Raw genomic sequence first — 14,695 nt, 5'->3', positions numbered from 1 at the left:
AAACCACCGGAGATATAAATGTAAACTAATAAAACTGCAATCTGGGCCACAAATGTAGGATATAAAAATTCTTACGGAAAGTTAACTATTTGCGATAACCTACAAACAAAAAAATATAAAGTATATAAAGTGGGTACGGTGAGGAGAAGGTGTGCAGAATGCAGTGAAATGCCTTAACAGGTAAATTAATGCATGAGAGAGATGCGCATTGAGTGGGTGACAGGCCTTCACTTAGAATAAAAGCGAACAATTTATCTCCATTGTTCCAGGGACTATCTGGAACCAGTTTACTGTTTTTATATGAGACTTAACCCAACATTTATGAACATCTTTAGGTTGAACGAAGGCTAAAGCACCTCTCTTGGTTTCATTATCCTCAGGGATACAACTGAGCGAGGCCAAAACAAAAGATATTCCAAGGCTATTTCTCCTGGTTTCCCAAAAAAACAGGTTTGTCCATGAAGGCACATCACATTCTTTCTCAGCACAGAGGAGGTAAACTGCCATCACTAGGTTGGTGCCCATTATTCACCCCTTGACAAAACACCAGCAATGCATTTCTCCAGGGACAACTGGGCTAAGTATCGGAGAAGCACCCTCCCTTCTTCCAAGGTCAATCACACCTCTCTCTCAGGAAGCTTACAACAGGGCATCAGCTACAGGAAGATACTAAGAGTAATATTCACAAGCCAGTACAGTTTCGTTGATGAATAAAGGGAGACTGTTGTGTTGGAATGGGTTATATTAAATATGCAACTTTGTAAAATGTAAAGGGTGTAGCTCACTCTAAATAAGCTATACAGCCATTAAAAGAGTGCAGAAAGAGGCTATTTAGTTCATAACATCAACACTCTCTTCAACATTCACTTTAGTCTTATGCTGCTATCCATTTTGTAAAAGCTCTCTTTCAAATACTTGACAATTCTCTTCCTAAACACTGTGACTAAACTCTTCCTTAAACAGCTCTGCCCCAAATGCTCATGATAAATTAGGCCCTGTTCTTCCTTTAATCCAAAATGAGCATTTAGACATCAGTGACAAGGTCAACATTTCTTGCCTATTGCCAGCAGTCATAGACCAGGACTGGTGGTAGACCATCCTGTTCTTGGAAGCAATGTGACAGAGTTGAATGTTGCGCCTGGACACTTCAGAGAGCAGTCAACCATGATGGTGTGGGACTGGAGTCACACAGTCCAGACTGGGCAAGGACTTGTTGCCTTCCTAAAATAATCAATTAGCATTTTAGGACAATTTAACTTTTACTGGCATTTCCTTTTTAAAAACAAAAATATCCTGAATGCAACTTCTCAAAGTGCCATGGAGAGGGGTGAGGTCCTGTTTTCTGGATTACTAATCCAACAAAGAACAAAGAATAACACAGCACAGGTACAGGCCCTTTGGCCCATCAAGACTGCGCCAACAAATGAAGTCTTTCTAAACTGAAACCCTTTTAACTCTACACAGTCCGTATCCCTCTGTTCCCTGCCTATTTGTATATCTGTCAAGATGCCTCTTAAACATTGCTGTTGTATCCATCCCCATCAACTCTTCTGGTAGCGTATTCCAGGTACTTACCACCCTCTGTGTAAAAAAACCTGCCTCTCACATCTTCTTTAAATTTGCCCCCTTTTACCCTAAACCTATGCCACCCAGTAGTTGACATTTCTACTCTGGGAAAAAGACTCGGACTATCCATTCTATCCATGCCACTCGTAATTTTATAAACTTCTGTCAGGTCACCCCTCATCCTTCGACATTCAAGTGAAAACAAGCCAAGTTTGTTCGATTTCTCCTCATAGCTAATACCCTCCAAACTAGGTAATATCCTGGTAAATAATTTCTGTACAATCTCCAATGCCATCCATATCCTCTGAAGTGTGGAAACCAGAACAGAATACATTATTTCCAAAAATGGCCCACCTAAAGTTCTATACGGCTGCAACATGACTTGCCAATTTTTCTACTCCGTGCCCTGACTGATGAAGATAAGCATGCCATATGCCTTCTTGACCACCTTATCCATTTGTGCTGCCACTTTCAGGGAACTGCAGACCTGTATGCTAAGATCTCTCTGTAAGTTGATGCTACTCAGGGTTCTGCCATTTGCTATATATTTCCTTCCTGCATTAGGTCTTCCAAAATGCATCACCTCACATTTGTCTGGATTAAACTCCATCTGCCATTTCTCAGTCCAAATCACCAGCCTATCTGTATTCTGCTCTTTCCTCTGGCGATTCTCCTCACTGTCAGCTGCTTCCCCAATCTTTGTGTCACATGCAAACTTACTAATCAGACCACCTACATTCTCCTCCAAATCATATATAAAATTACAAACAACAGGGGTCCCAAGCACTGATCCCTGCAGAACACCATGGATACACATCTCCAGTCAGAAAACAAACCCATCCACTGCTGCTCTCTATCTTCTATGACTAAGCCAGTTCTGTATCCATCTTAAAAGCTCACCAGCCCCCATGTGCCTTCACCATTTGTATCAGCCTGCCATGATAGATTGTGTCAAAGATCTTACTAAAGTTCAGGCAGACAATATCCACTGTCCTGCCCTCAATCATCTTTGTCACTTCCTCAAAAACTCAATCGAGTTTGTGAGACATGACTTTACTCGCACAAAGTCTATTGCTAATAAGTCTGTATTTTTCCAAATGGGAATAAATCCTGGCCCTCGGAATTTTCTCAAATAATTTCCCTACAACTGACATAAGGCTCACCATCATGTAATTTGCCAGATTATCCCTGTTGTCTTTCTTAAACAAAGGAACAACATTGGCTATTCTCCAGTCCTCTGGGATCTCTCCTGTGACTGAAGAGGATACAAAGATTTAGCACAAGGCCCCAGTAATTTCCTCACTTGCCTCCCTCAGCATTCTGGGAGAGAGCCCATCAGTTCTGGGGACCTGTCCACCTTAATGGTTTTCAAAACATCCAACACTTCCTTCATTATAGTAACATGCCCTAGAATATCAACACATTCCTTTTTAGACTCGCCATCTACAGTGTCCTTCTCCTTTGTAAATACCAATAATTTTTGAAAGAAATAACCACTGCACCACTGTAAATTACAAGACTGAATGTGTTTTTAAAAATTTCATAAAACCCTTTAGAATATCTAGTGGCTTTGAAAGGTACTGTGTTATACCTCAGAACTAGTATACCTTCAAGAGGTATGTTCACGATATCATCATTGTATCATAGTTATGTGGCCTGAGGGTATAAGGATCTCAGACTCCCATCTTAATGGGGACCACCTGTAGCATGACATGCTACTGTTTGTAACCAAATTGTTTAGCATTAGCCCAGACACTGAAGTGATTGTAACACATGTAGGTCCCAGGAGCTGTAATAAAACTCTGTTGAATTATTCAGTACCATGTTACACAGTTCTAGTTTTTATGTTACAGGAGCTAACATAGATACTGGCCATCAGACCCAAATACCCTGCAGGAGGTAAAATCCCAGATCAAAATAGCAGAGCAAAAAATTTAATAGAAATGCAAGTCTTTTACTTTTTTATATCTATAGCCCTTCGTGTGAAATCCTCCCATTTCTAAGCCATAAACCCTGTAACTTTTCTACCCCGAACCCTCTCAATACGAGAGTAGGCTGACTTGACATCATAGAACCCATGGAATAGTGGAATACATATGATCATTCAACCCATGAAGTCTGTACTTGCTCTTTCGATGACCAATCCAATTATAATGTGGCAGCGAGTCTTTCTAAATGCTAGACTTTTTATTTTTCAAATTCTTTTCTTCCCTAAGAATTAGCTCTTACAAATCTGTACCTGTGTACCTAAGATGATGCTGTGGGTGGCAACTTGTAAGCTTTTCACTGTACTTATTTGCATATGTGAACATAAAGCTAATTCAATTCAATATATACAGCAGCCAAAACATGTGGGGGACGCAGCATGTCAGGGGAACATAGCAATTTCAGTGATGGAGCCTTTTAAACTAAGCCAGTACTTTCTAACCAAGTTACTGTTAAATTTTATGAATCATCCACAAATGCATGGCTCCATCAAATATTCGTCCGTTCCAGTTTTTGTAGGCCCTGTTGCTTTTGTTTTCAACCACCTTCCTTTCAGGTGGCTTATTGTAAATTCAAAACATGCGTTTAGATAAAAAAAAAAGAGCTTTCTCCCCACATATCGCCACTGGTTCTTTTATCAATTGCTTTAAGTCTGTTGCCTCTGATTATCAAGCTTTTGGAAATGGTTTCTTTCTATTTACTCGGTCTACTCTATATGATTGTAAATATGTCCATCAGAACTACTCTTCATCTCCTTTCCTCTAAGGATAATAATTGCAGCATCTTCAATCTCTTCATATTCTTTAGAATTACATGTAGTTAAGTACCGACAAAGAGCATCCTTACATTAGGTCAACATTTGTTGCTCGGTATTTCAAACCTGCTGGGAAGCTTCAGTCAACAATCAATTATCACTTTTCCTACTTGATTGTGCCTCTTTTAGGGTAACTGGCATTACAAATCATTGAGAACCGTAAAGTTGTTCAATTTTCTTTTCATTGTAAAGCAATAAAACGATGGATTATTCATAAAATTTAACTGGGTTAGAAAGTACTGGCTTAATTTAAAAGGCTCCATCACTGAAATTGCTGTGCTCTCCTGATACGCTGCGTCTCCCACATGTTTTGCTCCACTATCTGTGACTGTATCTTTGTTCAGCTTGTCCCTGAGTGCTGGAATTCTCTCCTTAAACCACTCCAGTTTTCTACCTCCCTGTAAAAACTGGAAAGGAACATCATTGGTTGTTAAATACCAGAACAGAGCCAATACGTGTGGCACGCAGAGGTTAGTCCCAGCCTGGGAGAGACAGATCTGCAGACCCATCCCTGCGTCTGCTTTATCACTTTTTTTTAAATCCAGAAATGTTATCACACAGGTGAATTTTTTTCATCCCCATCACCAAATCACTGTGGTATTTTTTTCATCTATTAACTACCACCAGTAAATAACCCCAGTTTCAAATTGAATAAAAGCAAGGGGAAGAGTGGACTTTTGAGGGTCGTGTTTGCGAGTCGAACAAACACTTCCTGAAGCTCCCTTTAGGGAGTTGATTTCTTCACTTAATTATTGTTGTAAATGAATGGAGCAAACAGAGGCCAAAGCAGCACACGGAGAGGGACTTGAACAGTGGACCGTCAGATTCAAAACCTAATGCTATACGGACTGACCTACCCAGATGCCCCCAAACTGTCATGACAAACCTCTGGAGCAGGTGGGACCTGAACCTGGGCCTTCACGCTCAGAGGTAAGGGCACTTCCACTGCGCCTCAAAGCCCTGAGTCTGCTTGGGAAAGTCAGGCTAAGTCTAATCTGAAGGCGTCGGCCAACCAATACTTCCATCGGGGTTCGTCCCATCATCACACAGACGAAGAGGAAACATTCAAGCTACATTTCCAGATTTCCTGGTTTGCTTTCTCTTGCTATTTTTTGAATAACTGGACTGCTGGCTCAGCCAGACCATTTGAGGACGGATGGTAGGGTGCTGGCCAGTTATACCTTACCCTGTTTGTCTTTTGAAAGGTCTGAAACCGCCCACTGGGGAAAGGGGTCCCACTCTCTGTGACAGGGACCTTGGATTATATTATGTGTCCTAAAGGACTGGCAGTTTTTCTATGGTGTTGTAAGGGGAGTAGAGGCCATTCAGTGCACGATGATCCATTTTGAATGGGCATTGATAAGAATTGAGTTCAGACAGCTACAAATGGCCCTGTGAAATCTGCATGTACTCACACCCAGGGTCTCCTCAGCCATTCCCATGGGTCTAATAAAGCTGCTGCAGCCTTCTGGTCTTCCTGGCAGGTTTTGCACTGGTTGGCCAGGTTTTCAATATCTATCTCTACGCCACAAAACATAGCTCCTTGGAACCATCTGCATTTTAGAAATTCCTATGTGGCCATTGTGTAACTCTTCAAGGATTGGTCGCTGGCCTGGACATGGGACAACCACACAGGCTCCCCACAAGATATTGCCATCTTCTCTGCTCAACTCCTGATATTTTGAGATATAGGGTTTAAACTTTTCCGCAGGACGTCCTTGTGGTCCACCACTTAGGACGATATGACATAGCTTTGCCAACATAGGGCGCTTTTGGGTCCAAGTCTGGATTTGCTTGGCAGTGTTAAAGTGTCCATTTTATTCAAAGCCATGATAACTTCATCCATCTTTGGAGGTGAAGGTAGGCCGGTGGGTAGTAACAAGTGGCTCAATGCATCCCCATTGGCTACATGTCTCTCTGGACTTTGTTTCGAGGTGCATTCATGAACACCTTATAGCAGTGTCCAGCACTGGATCCAAGTTGATGTGATGGGAGGAATCGCCTTGTCATCCTTGAAGAGAAACATTAGAGTTTTATGATCAGTTGCTATGATGAAATGCCAGCTGTAGACAAACAGGTGGGACTTTTTCACCATGACTACCTTTCCAAACCTTCTTTCTGCCTCCGCCAGAGTTTGAGACCCATACGTGATTGGACATTCTATCCCATCATCCCAACAGTATGATAATACCCCCAATCTCATAGAGGGGGAGGCATTGCAAGCTACAATGAGTGGAGGTCATAATGAGCCAAAATATTTGTCAACATTAGTCGTTGTGTGACATTTGCAAAGTCTTTCCTCTTGGGGCAAATTGTTCTGGGCGTACAATCATAGAATCCCTACAGTGTGGAAACAGGCCCTTCGGTCCAACAAGTCCACACTGACCCAGACCCATCCCCTATAACCCACCTAACCTAGAGACCCCTGAGCACCACGGGCAATTTAGCTTAGCCAATCCACCTAATCTGCACATCTTTGGACTGTGGAAGGAAACCAGAGCACACCCACGTAGACATGGGGAGAACATGTAAACTCCACACAGACAGTCGCCCGAGGGTGGAATTGAACCCAGGTCCCTGGCGCTGTGAGCTACCGTGCCGCACTAATATTCCTCACGATGCCTCTAGACATTCCAATTCGGCCTCTACTTTGGTGTGTATAGCATGGGGGTTGACCATGCCTTAAAGTATTTAGATCAGGCAACTGGGTCTACAGCGATCTTTGCCCTGGTGCCTTTTTCCTCCCTGAGGCCCTCTTGGAACACTTCAGGTCATTTTCCAATGACATCGTACAGATCGCCAGAACCAATTTTAAAGATCTGTTGCCAATCCAGGTGGATTTTCTGCAGCTTGTCCCTTCCCAAAAGGTTGGGACCTGACCTTTGCTCCCCCAGTGAGGGTAGTCGGGCTGCCTGTCACCCCTGCACAACTGGTTCCAATAATACTTAAGGGCTCCCCAGTGTATGTGGCCAATCTAGCCTTGGTGTCTCGCAGGATTAAATGCAAGATGCCCCCATCAGAATTTCCTGAAAGTTTCCTCCCCAGCAATAGATACAGCAGTACCTGTGAGTAGGGGGCGGCCATTTACCTGGAGTTTTATCCTAACTGGTGCCCCTTTGGCACCAATGATGTAAGTTAGCTGCATCACTTCCTCATCCTCGGGCTGATTTATTTGTAAAGACCTGCCCTGAGGTGGCTTCATCCTTCGGTTTGGGTGGGACACATTTCACTTGTTTCAGTCACCCTGTCTGGGGTGAACTCCATGACCACAAGAGCGGTGTAGATGTTCTTATTCCTTACTGTATTGTGGAGAAACTTTCAATCCAGTTCTGGAACCTTGCAGCCTCTGTCTCCAATCGCCTTTCCCTGGCAGCAAACAGGGGCCGTGAGTATTATCCACTGGGGACTTGGTTCTGCAGTCTAGTGTTAGCCCAAGTTTGAGGACAGGACTGTCTATGGACCCCTGAAAGTCCAGAGCCCCTTTTTTTTTATTGAGAGAGGGTCAGTTCAATGGCTGTCTTGAGGTCCAGATATAGTTTAGTCAGTAGCTTCCTTGGGTCGCAATATCATTAATTCCACTAACCAAGCAATCGCTTCACATTTCCCAACCTCCTGACCCGTATTCACAGTGTTGCACCAATTTCCACAGTCTCATCACAAATTCAGTAACTGGTTCCCCGGGAAGTCGATTTGCTGTGTTAAACCTGTAATGCTGCAATATAACAGCTGGTTTGGAGTCGGGAGGTCCACGACCATATCTATCTGTTTGTCACAGGTTTAGACCCTGGATTTGCTGGGTCGGTTAAACTCTCCATGATGCTGAAATGTGGGGCCCCACAAATGGTCAGGAGAATGACGTACTGATTGTAATACTCTTTTATCCCTTTTGCCTGAAAGAATTTATCTCATTCTTTCAGCGCACAGGGGCCGATCCTCCATACCCACATCATAAGGATCCTCTTTCCCAAAAGGCAGCATTTGTAATATTTCCCCATCACTCTCTGATTGGGTTTGTTGAAAGGCAAGGCTGTCCAAAACTTTGTTTTGCCCTCGTCACCGATGCAATAACTCAGGATTTCAGACTGGAAAGGAACACCATTTATGGTTGAACATCAAAATAGAGCCACTACTTGTGACATTCATAGGCTAGTCTCAACTTGGGACAGACAGTTCTGCAGAGCCAACCCTCAGTCTGCTTTTTACAGGGCTCAGGTGATGAGTTCCAACGGGGCAGGCTATTGTCTGTTACCAAGGGAATTCATAGTCAATGAACTCCATGAGGGAATTAGTTAGTGATACCCCATAGGCCTTGTAGTGTTATCACACTCCCTCTCTTCTCTTTGAGAAGCTCCTTAAATCCTATCTCTTTGGCTTATTTTTGTCTAGTTATACTTTGTTGAAACACCTTCAGACATTTTACATCTCCAAGCTACGATATAGATGTGAGATGTTCTACAAATCCCTTCAGGATTGAAAGTTCTTTACAATCCTCTTTCCCTTCCACCCACTGAAGTGCAGTTCATTCCTAATGTGGAAGCCTATAAAGCAATTTTTAGAGGCTTTTGACCATTTTGTGCTTCATAATTTAAGTTCATATTCTCAACCCAGCATCCATTCATGTCCGATAAGGGATGACGAAAAACTGAGTTTACTTTTTTGTTGGTCGATTGTAGTCTCACAGCTTCTACCTTGGCTGTGATGACCAAAATCGCATGGAGTGCACAGCTAGACATCACACAGAATGCTCTGAGTTTCAGAGTGGGGACATTTTCACAGTGAACAGATTGTGAACTGTAGTTCTCCATTCATTCTCTCCAAGGTGAGGCATAAAAGCTTCCAATTGGTATCTCAAAACAATTTGGCTTATGAATTTGTGAAGTAGGGGAGCAGTGAAAGGAGACACACACACACCACACACACACACACACTACCTTTGAACTTGTGAAGTACAGCCCAAAGTTCTGCGATGTCTGTTGCAAAGGTGATATCTGTATCGAGGACAATGACCCGTTCCAGGGAAGCAGGCAGAGTCTTGGTGAGAACCAGTTTCATTAGTCCGTATATCCCTGAGTAATGCTTGTTTGGAATCCATGATACTTCTGGCTGGAATGTAAATTCAAACTGGTTTAAATTTGATTTGATTTTAAGTTTGCATCAATGACTAAAAACACTCCTTAGTAATTCTATCAGCACCAGGGTTTAGAACGAGTGCATTCGTTGTGTATAGATATCAATCAACCTGTTCTGACACCTCTGGAGCAGGTGAGACTTGAACCTGGGCCTCTTGCCCCAGAGGTAGGAATATTACCACTTCACCGCATGACCCATGTATTAATTATTTTTAATCAACCTATCTGGACAGGTTAGGAGAACAGGAACGATGGTATCAGATCTATTCGCTGCATCATAATGCCTCTGGGATTCATGGGCTTGAAGTAATCTCCTGGTACAACCTCAAGTGCTGACTCAACCTAAGGCACCATTACTATCAAAGTTACTGTGGTTAAATAGGGAATGGGAGGAGGATCAGATGGAGTATAACAACTTTATCTGCATCACTGAGTTGAACAGCAATTTCTGTTAAGTTTTAACCATGTTTCACTTAACATCTCCTCTACCTCTGCACTGGTCCATGGCCCTCAATAAATTTGCTGCTCCAGTTGTCTGGAAACTCATTAATGATATTGCTTTGTCAGGGTCGCCCACGTCCTAGGAAGGAAGTGGTCCTGACTGTAAAATATTGGCCTCTCTGAGATTTGGCACCGCTCCACATTTTATTCTTTGCCCTGCAGTGAAAGAGTACTGTGTCCAGTTCTGGTCTCCCTGTTGTAGGAAGGATATTATTAAGCTGGAGAGGGCTCAGAAAAGATTGGCCAGGATGTTGCCAGGATTGGAGGATTTGAGTTATAAGGAGAGGCTGGATAGGCTGGGACTTTTTTCACTGGAGCGTAGGAGGTTGAGGGATGACCTTATAGAGGTTTATAAAATCATGAGAGGTATAGACAAGGTGAGTGGTAGGTGTCTTTTCTCTATGGTGGGGATGTTTAGACAAGGTGGTGTATTTTTAAGGTGAGAGGAGAAAGATTTTAAAAAGACACGAGGGGCAATTTTTTTACACAGAGAATGGTTTGTGTGTGGAATGAACTTCCAGAGAAAGTGGAGGCTGTGGGTACAGGTACAACATTTAAAAGACATTTGGATAAGTACATGAATAAGAAATGTTTGGAGGGATATGGGCCAAGCATGGGCAGGTGGGACTAGTTTAGTTTGGGATTATGGTCGGCACAGACTGGTTGGACCAAAGGGTCTGTTTTTGTGCTGTATGACTATGATTGTAAGTTTACAGAGTGTTTTTCAAACTCACGTATTGGCAGTACCTTTACTGTAACACAAGTACTAAGTTGCTTAGCCCTCTATTCTCATGCCCTGCCTTCATGTGACAACTGCTATCACACTCGTGCTGAATGGACAAGTGCAGAAACAGATTTGTGCATCCACATTTGGTGTCACAGCATTCCAAAAACAGCTGTTCATAACAAAACTGCAGAACAATGTTTGTGCATAACAGCATCAGGAGGCCATTCAGCCCCTCGAGCCTGCTCCACCATTCAGTGAGATCACAGCAGATCTCTTGCCTCACTCCACCTTGGTTCCATCATCCTGAGATACTTATGCTTGAGAAAAAATTTGATCAACCTCAGTTTTAGCATTTTCAGTTGATCCCCAGCTGAGGCTAGGGAAGGGAATTCCAGATTTCCATTCAACTTTGTGTTTAGAACTACATTGTGATAACCCCCTTAACGGGCCTTGATAATTTTAAAGACTCTCCTTCCATCTGGCCTCTCCCATTAGTGCAATTGTTTCTTTATTGAGCCTATCGACTACTTTACGCATTTGGATCATTCCTGCTTCACCCGTTTCCAAGAGAATACGAGTTAAGCCTGCCCTCAGGTTAAACACTCCATGAGTCAGCTCTGTCTGAGATAGAACATAGAACAGTACAGCACAGTACAGGCCCTTCGGCCCACGATGTTGTGCTGAACTTTTACCCTAAACCTAAGGTCTATCTAACCTCCACCCCTACCTTATACTATCGTCCATATGCCTATCTAATTGTTGCTTAAATGCCCCTAATGAGGCCGACTCCACTACCCTCTCCGGCAATGCATTCCACGCCCCTACCACTCTCTGAGTAAAGAACCGACCTCTGACATCTACCTCCACTCACTTTAAAACAATGTCCCCTCGTAATAGCTACCTCCACCCTAGGACAAAGTCTCTGGCTGTCCACTCTATCTATACCTCTGATCATTTTGTACACCTCTATCAAGTCACCTCTCATCCTTCGTCGTTCTAAAGAGAAGTGCCCTAGCTCTCTCCATTCCAGGCAACATCCTGGTAAATCTCCTCTGCATCTTTTCCAACAATTCCAGATCTTCCCTTTAATGAGGCGACCAGAACTGGACACAATACTCCAGATGTGGCCGAACCATAGTCGCTTAAGGGCATGGGCTGTTATGGTGCAGTGGTAGTGTCCCTACCTCTGAGGCAGGAGACCCAGGTTCAAGTCCTAGCTGCTCAAGATGTGTGTCATAATGTGCCAGAACAGGTTGATATAAAAATAACTACAAAGCTAAATCTATCCAGAAGATCTTGACATTGTAACCCCATTGCATACTCTCCAAGGCAGATATACCTTCGTCAATCATAACAGAATCCGTACAGTGTGGAAGCGAGCTATTTGGCGCACTGAGTCCACACTAACCCTCAAAAGAGCATCCCACCCAGACCCACAACCCTGTAACCCTGCATTCCCCATGGCTAATTCATCCAGCCTGCACATCCCTGAACACTATGGGCAATTTAGCATGGCCAATCCACCCTAACCTGCACCTCTTTGGCCTGTGGGATGAAACCGGAGCGCCTGGAGGAAACCCACGCAGACATGGGGAGAATGTGCAAACTCCACACAGATAGTTGCCCGAGGGTGGAATCGAACCTGGGTCTCTGGTGCTGTGAGGCAGCAGTGCTAACCACTGAGCAACCATGCCGCCCCCAAGCATGGTGCCCAGAACTGACCCTCAAGTGTGGTGCCCAGGACTGATCCTCAAGTGTGATGCCCAGAACTGATCCTCAAGCGTTGTGCCCAGAACTGATCCTCAAGCGTTGTGCCCAGAACTGACCCTCAAGTGTGGTGCCCAGGACTGATCCTCAAGCATGGTGCCCAGAACTGACCCTCAAGTGTGGTGCCCAGGACTGATCCTCAAGCATGGTGCCCAGAACTGACCCTCAAACATTGTGCCCAGAACTGACCCTCAAGTGTGGTGCCCAGAACTGATCATAGTCACACCATCTGGGATCTAAGTAGAGCTTCATATAGCAAAAGTTCAGCTCACAACTGCTGGGACTAAGGATGTTCTGTGTTGGCACGGGATCTGTTCTCACTCCCAGTTCAATCTTTCGAAATGAAGTTGGGGGGATAACCCATCACTGTGAGGGTAATGAGGTTGAGGAGGGGAGGGGTGTGGGCCAGGGAAAAGTTGGAAGCCGAAAACAATAAATAAATTTCTGACCTTCAATTCGTCAGCATCATAAAAGTTGACTGTCACTGCAGGAACCATCCACGTCTCAAAGAGATGGCCCAGGATTTGCTTGGCAATGGCGTCGGTGATGAAATGGAAGTGCAATGGGTTTCGCCTGTGAACATACAACACAGAAGCGTAAATATAATGCGCTCGTCTGCATTTCTCAGACACCAAAGTTGGAACTCCTGAAAGGGTACTCTCATCAGTTTTCAGTCAGTCACTCTGATTGGTTTACTTGGTACGAGATAGGAAAGAAAGGATTGCATTTATGTAGTGTCTGACACCACCTGGAGACATCCAAGCAGTCTCCAAGCATTTTGAGCTGAAGTACTGTTATCATGTAGTCTTTGTAGCAAGGTGAAATGTGGCTCTCAATGTGCACACAGAAAGCTCCCAGAAAGTATGATTTTGATCGAGAGACGACCTGCAGTCAGGCCTTTGGAAAGATTTCCCCTGCTCTTCAAAAAAGACCCCAGGCATTCAGCAAATCCACCAGGACAGCACAGATTGGGCCTTGTTTAACATTTCTCTCCCTACTGCTCTCCCTATTGCAGTGGTCAGTCTGGATTCTACACTGAAGCCTCTGGAATGGGATTTGACACAGATCAAGAGTTGAGAGCTGCCACCCAAGGTGGCACCCAGGAAATTTTTGACTGTTCATGTATTTTCGTTCGACATTATTAGGATCAGCAGAAACAGTTTGTTAGGCCTTTCCACAATTACCACCAGTGCCTCTCTCCTAGCAACGAGAACGACTGAATAGACTTGTAATGTCAAAGACTTGTCTGACAATTGACAGGACAGGGAGTCAGGTTATCAACAGTTATCTAACAACTTCAGATGTTGACGTTATCTTCAACACCCGAACGCACTGATGGAAGCAAGTGGAAGCTAAGAGTTTTTGTGATTTCCCCCGAGCTGTCGTCAGTAGCTCTCTGGCCCTAGTGCTATCACGTCATATGGTCCTGAAGGAGGAAGGCCAAAAGCCAGTGGGTGAGACTGGTTGGGTAGGTGGGGCAAACAGGCTCGGGTGGAGGGGGAAGGGGCATGATAAAGGGCCTACCAGTTGGGAAAGGGGAGCAGCTACCAACAATCCACCACCTGGCACCCACATGCCCCACCATGGCTGAAGCCCTGAGCAAGCTATCAAGTGGCAGAACCACTGCAGACCTCTTCTGCTGTCACCCAATAAGTTGCACCTAGTTTCAGGGATGGATGATGGGAAAGTCACCTGGAGGAACGGCCACCACACCTACCCCCACCCCCCACCACACACACACACAAATACACCCACATCCCCACAGACAAACACCCACACATCCCCACAGACAAACACCCACACATCCTCACACACACCCACACCCCCTGCCCCCCACACAGGGGTCAGCATTCAAAATGACACAAGGCAGTGACCAGAAATGTCTGGACTCTCATGCGGACTGAAAAATACAGTGACTTCCACAAAGCAGGCTTTCTTATTTGTACCAACTGTCTTTGCTGGTCTGTTTTACCAACTCAAAACCTAATTTTGAACCTGTCCGGTTGACAGGCATCTACGTGACTTTATCAGAGCTGCCCCAGGATAAACACCAGATTCCACAGCCTTGGTGGGCAGCCTGCAGTGTCAATGCAATAAAGGGAAAGATCAGTTTTCCTTCATCTCAAACACATACTTTTGCAATTCAATTGTAATAAGTAATTTATGTACCCTCATCAATTCATGTGTTTCTCATACAGGTTTTCA

The 14,695-nt window shown here is 44.2% G+C and overlaps 1 protein-coding gene across 2 annotated transcripts in view; it reads right to left on the bottom strand.

Annotated features, from left to right (window-relative positions):
- The window catches only part of large1 (LARGE xylosyl- and glucuronyltransferase 1), a 420,017-nt gene that overhangs the window by 138,424 nt on the left and 266,898 nt on the right, over positions 1-14,695 (bottom strand). For both annotated transcript variants that reach the window (XM_048607545.1, XM_048607546.1), the window contains exons 5-6: positions 12,940-13,063; positions 9,298-9,469 (exon numbers count right to left, since the gene is read on the bottom strand). In XM_048607545.1, the coding sequence (XP_048463502.1) occupies positions 9,298-9,469; positions 12,940-13,063 (296 nt within the window). The remainder of the gene's footprint in view (positions 1-9,297; positions 9,470-12,939; positions 13,064-14,695) is intronic.

Source organism: Rhincodon typus, chromosome 18, assembly GCF_021869965.1.
Source record: "Rhincodon typus isolate 14 chromosome 18, sRhiTyp1.1, whole genome shotgun sequence".
NCBI classification, from domain to species: Eukaryota; Metazoa; Chordata; class Chondrichthyes; order Orectolobiformes; family Rhincodontidae; genus Rhincodon; species Rhincodon typus.
This window is presented reverse-complemented; position numbering and strand designations above follow the sequence as displayed.